We start from the raw sequence: 10,565 nt of genomic DNA, 5'->3' as shown, positions 1-10,565 counted from the left end.
TGTTTCTCATAATTTGATCTTCCATAGTCTCTGAAGAAAACAGGACCAAATCCATGCTGCATAGCAGGCTCCATCGGTATATGCTTTCGTATCACTTTGGAATAATATGAGGACCTGCTCAGTTCATGATTTTGCGGCCCATCCTGGGAAGAGCATATTCGATGTCTAAAAGAAAAATCTGTAAATTTTTTGTTGAAATCTGATATTTGTAAATTGGGAAAAAGTGAAGAAATATTCGAGAAATATTTGAACACAGATAAGTACCACTGCTAAGTAGCAAACAGAAATCTGGTGAACAAACAGAAATCTGATCGCAGATAAGTACCACTGCTAAGTAGCAAACAGAAATCTGGTGATCAACACGAGAAAGATTATCGCAGTAACCGAAATTATGTTTACAATGCATTCAGTAGTTAATCAGATATCTGCGATCCGGATATCAATGCATGCTATCTTTTATATTATTTTTGTCGAGTGTCGTCACCAATTTAAAATCAATGCATTATTTTCTGCTTTCAAAGTCAGAAGGAAATCAGGTTGGATGACATGTGAAATTGAAATTTTTTGTCGAAAAATGAATACGTATCTTTTATATTACATGTAACAAATACAAAACCTTTCACGAATGCCGCCACCACAACTTACGCTGCAGACAGTCCACGTTGTCCACTCTGAGAGCTTACAACAAAGGCCTAAAAGTGTTTCATTCAAAACTCAATATACTGTAATTATTCAACAGGTATCGCATACTTTAAAAAATGGAGTGATAATAACAACTGACAACCGAAAGGTTTGTTGTAAAAAAGTAGAATGACTTCACAAACTATCGAATCATTTCACGAATAGATATAGTTGAAGCAAAGTAAAGCAAACTTTTTGGTATTGATGTGAATAGAACAGAAATAAGACATTATCAATACCGCTAAGACCATCTGGTCTTTCATTTTGATGCGTCTTCTTAAGTCATGCACCGGTTTCGTGGAAAAAATTTGCGGTAGTAACCGTCTGATCATCCTGTCTATCTTCAACCGGGCAATACGAGCCACACAGGAGTAAGCTTGAAACTTTCGACATGAAAATCCCGGCACTTCTCAGTATTTCTCTAATCGTTGATATTTCACACCGGATTTTAAACAGGAATAATAAAAATTGTTGTCCTTAGCAATCAGTTTGTAGATATTTAACACATAATTAACCTGCTTCACACTGTTTCCTGTCAACAGCATTTCCACTGCAATTGTCATTGTCTCGAATAACTTTAACCACGGAAATAATCCCGTCAACCTGGAAGTATGCAATTGTTTCATATTTCGGTTTACCAGGACTCGTTTTGGTTCTTTTATTGCTCCTTTTTCTATCTGTTGTCTTCAGTACAAATAGAGTTCAATGAATTCTTGGAATCCAATGCGCAACTTACGGTGCTCACAGTTGACGTAAACAGATTGTTATTGTTACTGCGCTGCGTAGTATTCATCCGCATCCTAATATCACCTTGATCATCTGCAAACCAATCACTCTTATAAAGAAGGATAACTTTTTTGATGCTCTTTGCTATATCTAAAAGTTTTTTCAGAGTATTACAATTCGCTTTTCTAATGATATCGAATTTCCTTTTTTTTCTCACTTGTTTCTCTTAATGAAGGCTACACTGAAAAGTAAAAAAACACTGAGTCTTGACCACCTTCCGGAGAGAAGCCTTCTTTGGTAACCGCTTTAATTAAATCGTCTTTCATACATCTGAAAACAAAAAAGCTATGTACCATCCATTTCAATAATAAGTATGACTAATTGATACGAGACAAATAACACAAGCAAGTGTTGGAAAATTATTTAGCAAGTGATTATTCCCTAATTTTCAACTTTGTGTTAAATAGTTAATGTTCTCCGAAAATATGATTAAAAATATCTGATGATCGTTGGAATCTTTAACTGATGTGTGATGATCTTGACAACCTCTGTCTTACTATTATCAGTTGCTACTAATCAACATCAACTAATTGAAGATATATTTATTATAAATCAATCATTTCCTTGATCACAGCTCTAAGCAACACATCATCTTACTTTCTTCGTCGTTCACGAGTTCCAGAACCACAGGTGACAGAGCAGTCACTCCATGAGGACCATTCATCCCAGTAAGGGCATACCGATTCTTGACAAAATCGAAACTCGCGCTCGGCACCGATGCATTTCGTGCCTATCGGAAGGCAAGATCGTTGTCTGGAATAAAATCATTTTATGAAAGACCACAAAAAAAATTGGCAGTCTTCGGATGTATGTTAAAGCACTTGGATTGGTATTATACAACGAGGAAGAAGAACGTGCAGTTTTAAAGTGTTAGAAAAAGCTGACAAAGTTAGGTAGAATTGAGCCTTGTAGTCATTGACCGTAGTATACAGTCAGGAATTCACACATAGTAAGCTGTTTGCGAATAACCTATTTTCTTGACCATGTCCACAAGTGGCACTACATGTTGACCAGGAACTCCATGAAATCCAGCTAGGACATTCTGGGAGGTCTTTGCATGTCATTTGGTCTTGTGCTGCACCATCACAGAGCGAACTTATCAAATTGTCTTTCATGCAGGTCCTGCAATCTTCATCACTAATCACATCCACCTAATATGTAGTGGAAGATATTTATGTTCAAAAATTTCTTAAAAAACTTAAAATTTGCATTTGTAAATACTATAATCGATCAACAGCTTTCTTTACCTTAAACGAAGTTTAGTTCCTTTTGTACCGCAGGTTTCAGTGCATTGTGTCCAAGAAGACCACTCGGTCCACTGTGGGCAGGAATTCCTTATGCATACTTCATGCTCTTTTGCATCGCCGGTACAGTTTTTGCTGCCATAGCAAATCCTTGTTCGATGCTGCAATAAAATCAAAATGAGTGCAAGAAAAGGTTGGGAAATTCGTCTCGGTGTTAAGGAACTTCTGAAGGCGGGAAGCTGTCTGTAGTGGACATAAATTGTATGATTAGTTGGGAAGAAAAAATGATTTCGAAGTAATAGAAAATAATTGTTGAGAGAAATGATTATCAATCCCTCCAAGTTGTAAAATGCACTCCAAATACAGGAGTTCACTCGTTTGGTAGTTTCGTTCAAATATACTCCCTACCCTATGTCCATTACCGCAGCTTACGCTGCACGCACTCCACGCTTCCCAAATAGACCAAGATGGGCAAAGATGTTGTTTGCATGTCTTCTTCTCAAGATTTTCACCAATACATCCATTACCGCCCACACATTGCCTAAAATTTTGAAAATTTGAAAGGTTTTAGAATGGATGAAAGTTATTTAAATACCAAACCTATCATTAAAATAATGCTAAAAAGTATTGTCGGAATTGACAAGTTATGGTAGTGATGGTTTACCTTCGTCTTACTTGTTGTCCGTTTCCACAAGTTACAGAGCATAATTCCCAATTGCTCCATGTTGACCATTGCGCACACTTTTCCACATTGCATACTTCAATGCTCTAAATTTCTTGAAGAACTTTCGTCGATAACTTGTCAAACAAGAAATGAAGAAAGAAGAAGAAGGGTACTGTAGCAAATAGAAAAATAAATTCTCCAAGTTCTTCATTTTCCTGTAATGTGAAAGTTTTACCAAGGAAGGACCATTACACTGTTGACTAACAGAGCAGATACGCGAACGCGATCGCTCACCACCATCACAACTTCGCGAACATGCAGTCCATTCTGACCAAGGCCTCCATTCCGGACATAGACCATTACTGCACAGTTCTTCTTTTATAGATTCACCTAGTAAAACCATGTGAAAATATCAAAAGAGCAAATTCAATAAATAAATAAGGAAATGAATAAAATCTATTGCAAATTTGGTTGCTAAATTTTGTGATAATTGCATTGAGGCCAAGATAAAAGACATTTTCCATTAGTACAATTATCAGTTCTCGATTTGAACTTACCTGAACATTGTCCATCGACTGAGCAAAATCGTCTCCGCGTGGTGATGCCTATCCCACAAGTAACCGAACATGAAGTTTGTGGTGACCATTCTGACCAGGAAATGATCATACTCTCTGTAGGTTGCACTTGTGTTGACAGTGATTGTATCGGACTAAGAGATACATCTTGCGATTTGAAAAGTTCTTCATTTTGTTTAGGTTCATTGGATGGTTGTTGTTTGTTGACATAGCTACCTGACCATTCCTCATTGAACAATGTTGTTTTGGGCATTGAATTGGGAGAAACAATGGTTCCTTGCGGGCATATCTGGAATTGTTGGAATTATGAAAGGTCTCAGATTTTGATAATATACTGAGAGAATGACGTCTAACAACCTTTTGTGAATCAGATTTACTCATATAACTGTTCAGTTCTTTACAATTCAAAGATTATGTACGAAAAAGCTCTCTGCACTCAATCCAGAAAAATAAGACTTATCCGATTCTGGTAAATTTTTCTTCAGGTTGCAATCAGAAATCGACTCACAGCAAAGCAAGGATCAGGTCTTTTCGGCTCGCAAGGTGGGGAATAAGCTGAACATGGCCAGCTGCTGCCCGTTTTTTGGAGGTAAGCTATTGATGGTGCGTAACAATTTGCTCCTGAAAGTGATATTTAATCTTAATTACAACTTGAGATTGGACTATCAGACAATTAACCGATCTGAATGTTATCGAGGAGTTAAAAATACAAAACCTTGACATCTACTATAAACTGCTTCTTGTCGACCATGGCTTACAGAAACCGGTTTAATCGGTGGTGGAAGCGCTATTCCATTGGTTGGAAGCGAGTAACCCTATAGGTTCAAAATCTTTACAGGGCAAATAGGATGTCTAGACATGACATAATTGTGGTCCTAAATGGGCAACTAATCCTATCCATTATTAATTATGATGACCCTTACAAGTTTTCCTTTCAGGAGAATACTTATGAATCGAAATAAATTTATGCTATTAGGTAAGCCTGTTGAATATATTTCACGTTTTTCTTTCTATTTTTTATTCAAAAAATTTTTAAATTTTGTCTTGCACTTTTCAGTTAAGCGGATTTATCAAAAGATGCTGACCTGAATACTATAAGTACTATCAGATGATAATTTGTGGTGAACCTGTTTTGGTAAATAATTGTTGTTGGTATTGGATGTTTGCAGTAAAGTAGATGAGTGATGATTTGCATACGGTAATCGTTTGTTGGCGTAAGATGAAGACGAAGGATTCAAATCATTTTTAGCCAATGACACTAACCCACCAATTACTTGTCTGTCCGGTCCTGAAAAAAAACTAGTTTTTTGAATGGAATTGAGCGACCGACTTCTCAAAAACAACTGGCAAAAAAACATTTAAATGTTTCGTTGCAATTACAGCAAAGTTAAGAGGAATCAGTGGTCTGTTTATGAATAATTAAACAAAAATATTTGTAAATGAATGACAATGACACTAAAATAAATTACATGCTTGTCAGCGACCTTTTCAGTAATGGCATTAGATGGAAATGATGTTAAAAAAGCGAAACAATTAGAATTTTGATGTTAAAGGCAAAACTCGACCGCTCCACAATTGTTTCATCTCCCGCATTGTTCGGCCATCATGGTAATTTTTCTGGCCAAATTTATCAAACTTACTCTCTTTGCTGTAGTTTTTTTTTTTTTGTTAACATCTAAAGTCTCACCACTCGTTCTCTTTCTGGTGGACCTGTCATTTTTAGAACGTTGCACTGCTGTTAGCGAAGATGGCGGTTCTGAATCAGACCATGATTCAAGTTTCTGCTTTAATTCTAATTTTATCGTTTCCAACAAACCACTTCCGGAATTTACGCCACCATTTGTTGCCAGACATTTATCAAGAACTTCGAATACTGTACTTATTGGACTTAAAGAAATATTCAGTGTAATATCGTTGCCACTGGAATTCGAATTTGCATCATACAATTGACAGGAACCTCTATTCTAAAATTAAAAGTATAAAAATATAAAATTGAGCCTCATTATTTGACCCAAATTTTTAAAGAAATGACCTCTTGAATACTAAAACAGTTGGCTGAAACCCCAACTCATCATTTGTAATAGTATTTGAAAAATCGCATTGTTGAAGAATAGAAGTAGTCCACAAGATTTCTTTAAACTGTTTTGAAAATTCCAAGTGCTTATGTTCCGCGTACCTCATTTTCTTCGGGGATGAACAATGCAGCTTTGCAATGTTCAATATGATCAATGCATCGTTCCGCACATCGCAACGGTGATGGTACCTCAATTCTTTGAAAAAATGAACCGTTCTGGATTGTATGGAATTTTCGTATACACATCTTCTTCGCATTGCAGTCTGAAAATCGGTATATGTGTTTTGATAATCTTAAGAATGACTAAAATATAACATTTTAATGCTAATTAACCTGAGTTTCGAAACACAATTTAGCATTAAGTTAAATTAATCATATATTAAAGGAAGAAACTTGCCGATTTCTATACCAGAAAGGAGTAATAAGTGGAAAATATAAAGTGACCATATCTCCATGATCGAATGATGGAGGAGAAGATAACCAAAGTTGCTAAAATCTAAAATAGTTGTAAAATAGTTGTAGTGATTAAATTGAGATTTCATAGTGATATGCAACTAGTGAGAAGAGACGGCTAATGTTGTTTGGAGATGTATCTGATAGAATTTGTGAAATTCAAATATTTTTCTAGAATTCTCTGGAATTATCTGGAATCCAAATAATTCAGATATATTTAGATATACCAAAAAAAGGAAACAGAGAGACGATGTTTGTGATACACATATTCTGTCAATGTTACGTGAATTACCTAGAAAGCGAACTTAAACCAGTTAGTTTATCATAATCCTTTCGCCGATTCTTATTCCCCTCATGCCAATAAGAAAACCAATTTCGGAGTTATGGAGAAAAGCGAAGAAAAGAGAGGTAAAATAATCACCGAAGTTGTCCTCATTCCAGTAATCCGAATCAGATCAATAGCCATTATATATACAAATTTGAAGGAATGAATGAAAGGAACCGGTAACCAGTTCTTAGTTTTCACCATATCCAAACTTTTCCCTATCCATCAAAATCCTAAGAAAAGGGAAAAATTAAAGCGAATGGCCATTTTGTATGATGCAAAATCATTTCTTATCACAGGTTACTTTGCAGTTCTTCACACATTCGTATGTTACATAACCTTTACCATGGAAGAAGAGAGTTTTTTAAGTTTAATGTTAGCATTTTCCTCCCTGAACAATTGGACTTTTCAGTGATTCCATCACTGAATTTCTTCCAGAAATATTTCGTATAGTTTAAACCAGTGATTTCAAAATATCACCGATTTCAAACTTCATTAGCAATCTCATTTGTACATTTATGTCTTGGTAATGATCGTAATTTGAAGATCTCAGCCACTGAAATATGTAATTTCATTGTTTTGAATTGGCAATTATTAGAAGAGAACAAGAATGCAGGGCTTCTATGCCAAATCTACTTCATCTAATCAAACCAAAAACTTTTCAAGAGTTCCGGATTTTAAAAGTCTGTATTGAAGACGAATGATCTTCTTACTGCTGTCATTGATTATGAAAGATTTCTCTTTCTTGCAATAATTCTGAACTCACGAAGACATAATTAATAATAATACTAAATGGTTGCAGAAATTACATACAACTGCTAGCATTATTCTATTCCTGATTTGCGACCGTAGCTGTAAAACCTTTGCCGATAACTCAAAGCGTATCTTCTACAGTACGATCCAAATATTAATCTACCTAATCAGTTTGTGTCAAAGTGTTATAAAATTATTTTGCTGAAGAAAATTTTAAAATGACAAGAACTGGAGCGGTTTTTTACTCTCATTTCAGGTTCACTTCTTAAATCACTATACCTCAGATCATGCAAATAAAAAAAATTCGACACATTAATCCTGTAAAACGTATGATTTAAAGCAGTACTAAGAGATTTGAAATAATTAATCAGGCAAGGATACCAGTAGAAATGTGAAATTCATAATACTTATTTAAAACGAATAATACCTAAAGTAAGAAGCACATCGAATTACAATAGTGAAGTGGAAATTTGTTTAATTACTGTTTGAAAAGAAAATTCATCAAAATAAGTGATGAAATACACAATCTTTGTGTTATTAAATTCTTTTAAATAAATAAATAAGTAAAATTAAAATGAAAATTACTCATTTCACCTTATGTTGGAGATACCATGGAATGTGAAATACATTGGTGGCTTTTATTATTATTCTAGTGACAGTTTCGGAATATGAAGTCTATTTTAATGACAGTTCCATTCATTTCGCACTTATTCTCCAAGTGTAGTTATGCAAATTTTTGACATTTTCCTTTGAATTACTTTCAGAGTTCGATGCATTAGTTGAATCATATTAATTGTCAGGGAATGAAAAGAGCGAAAAAGAAGAAAGTATGTAAATAACTGAAAATGAAAAGATATGTAATTGTTTCATATTCAATTATATCATTAGCCGATTTCATCACAGAAATCAGCTTTTAAGGGAGAATTTCGACCATCAAACAACTTTGCTTCTTAATGCATTTTTTTGTTTACATTCATCAAAATATAAATGAATAAAATCATTCATTTCTCTCTTTCATTTTCTCTATTTCTAGCCAACAAAAAGTAAAGAGTTGTTCAAACTCTTTACTGCTACTTTTTTTTTACCCTTACTATTTTGTACTCTAAGAGGAATAATTACAATTACCTTTCTTAAAACATCTTACAAAAAAACTGGTCTGTAGAAAACATAGAAAGAAAGAAGAAAGGTAAGGAAAAGGGTAAGCAGAAAGTGTGATAATAAAAATGTAAAATCTTTTGGAATGGAGTTTCTTTAAGCATTTTAAAGCTATAAAAAAGCAAAGCCAAATAATATGAATCAATCAAAATTCAATTGAAAATTTTCGCCGTTTCCTCCAACAAAAATATAGAAAATTCCAATTTTCTGTAATTGGAATCAGTTTCTGTATCATTAGAAAGGGCCAACTAAATAAAAGAATTCTTTAAAAAAATGTGATTGGAGGTGAACTTCATTGTTAGATTCGGATGGAATGAATTATGAATTCAATTAGGAATTGATTTGGTCTCTAGCCGAATTGTTGTCAACCTTAACTATTCTCTATCATTTATGTCCTAAATCGAAAGACTGACTGCAATTTTCAAATAAATTCTTTTCAATTTAACCAAGAATTTCAACAATCTAAATATGTGTGAAGTGGCCGCTAGATATTTCATTCAACTTTCCTTGAAGTTTCGAGAATGTCATTAATTTTCATTTCATTCCTTACAAAAACATTTCCATAGTAAAAATGACGCATTCAACTTAAAAAACATCAAATAAAGATAGCTCCTGAAGTAGAATTATTCTCGTACATCATCACATGGAAAAGTCGATGAATTTCAGTATTTGATAATCACAAAAAAGATCTTGCGGCTTTGAAGTATTAAACTATAAATTATACAGTAGCTGAAATTTAATGTTCAGCATTCACATGAATTTACTGCTGGTGATCCTTTGAATTCGTTTAATCTTTGTAAACATTGCAACAAAAGAGAGACCGATATTTATCAGAAAGCTGATCAATCGAACCCATAGCTCATTAGAAAAATGGTGATCCTACGTAGGTAGTTGTAAAAAAAATGATGGAACAAGAATTTCATTTTGTGACTTATAGATTCCTTCCTATCACACTTTTGTTTCTTTTTCGATCGCCGAATTTGCTCGTCACTTTATCGAGCGGCACAATTTTGATTGCTCTTCTATGAATTATTCAAAAATTGTTATTATTTGTTTGGACTAAATACATCTTTACATATTCAATAATCATTCAAGGCTCTACATCAATATTCATACATGCTTGAAGAGATTGGTGATAGAAGAAAGGAGTGGTATCAGAAAAATATAAGTTAGGGATAATAAGAAGAAAGGAGGCAGAATGTTGGCAGAAAGTCTTAACAGATTTTTTCAAAACTGAGGTATGCGAGAGCAAAAATTAGCAGCTACCTTTGAGACACAGGTGTAAGTTATATTTGTGTTTCAGAGGTAACTGCTAATTAATTAGAAATTGACAATTTTCCCTTGCAATCCTTCCATATGTATGTTGGTTTTTTTCGTATCCAGTAGTTTTCTTTTGCAGTTAAGACATCATGCTTTAAACTCAATGCAGAGTATCTGGTAACGGTATATAAAATGAGATTTTGAACTTTCGTGGAATGTTCTGTTAATGAAAAGGTATGCGTGATTAGTGTCCTGTGGTGCCACTACCTGGAATATGATTTTAATAATAAATATTTTCCGGTTTCAAAGAACTGAATGTAGAAGTGAAATTTGAGGACTTTTTAGTATTTCTTATATTAAAATTTCCTCACATATTTCATCAACATATATTATCGTTTTGCAATATCCCAACTGAATCCTTTTTTTCCACTACATTAAGCCAGATGGAAATTACATTGCAGTGATGGGATAGTACTGAAATGACAACGAAAGGAGCAAATGAAGGAGAATACTGTCACAGCTGTAGGATATCAGCATAATATCTGATCATAAAGAAATTTCTGAAAAAATAATCCTTTAAAAAGTCAAAATTTAA

The 10,565-nt window shown here is 34.0% G+C and overlaps 1 protein-coding gene across 1 annotated transcript; it reads right to left on the bottom strand.

The window, feature by feature from the left end:
- Positions 1-641: 641 nt before the first annotated feature.
- LOAG_04205 (hypothetical protein) lies at positions 642-6,270 on the bottom strand (the record flags this gene model as incomplete). Its single annotated transcript, XM_020446537.1, has 16 exons — positions 642-692; positions 1,197-1,358; positions 1,418-1,557; positions 1,682-1,737; positions 2,065-2,220; positions 2,437-2,589; positions 2,715-2,872; positions 3,120-3,252; positions 3,376-3,479; positions 3,611-3,765; positions 3,933-4,239; positions 4,459-4,571; positions 4,666-4,765; positions 5,078-5,238; positions 5,638-5,914; positions 6,127-6,270. 16 exons carry the CDS (start codon positions 6,268-6,270, stop codon positions 642-644), a joined length of 2,370 nt encoding a protein of 789 aa, XP_020303138.1.
- Between the last annotated feature and the right edge of the window lie 4,295 nt (positions 6,271-10,565).

This window comes from Loa loa, assembly GCF_000183805.2.
Source record: "Loa loa unplaced genomic scaffold supercont3.47, whole genome shotgun sequence".
In the NCBI taxonomy this organism is placed as follows: Eukaryota; Metazoa; Nematoda; class Chromadorea; order Rhabditida; family Onchocercidae; genus Loa; species Loa loa.
This window is presented reverse-complemented; position numbering and strand designations above follow the sequence as displayed.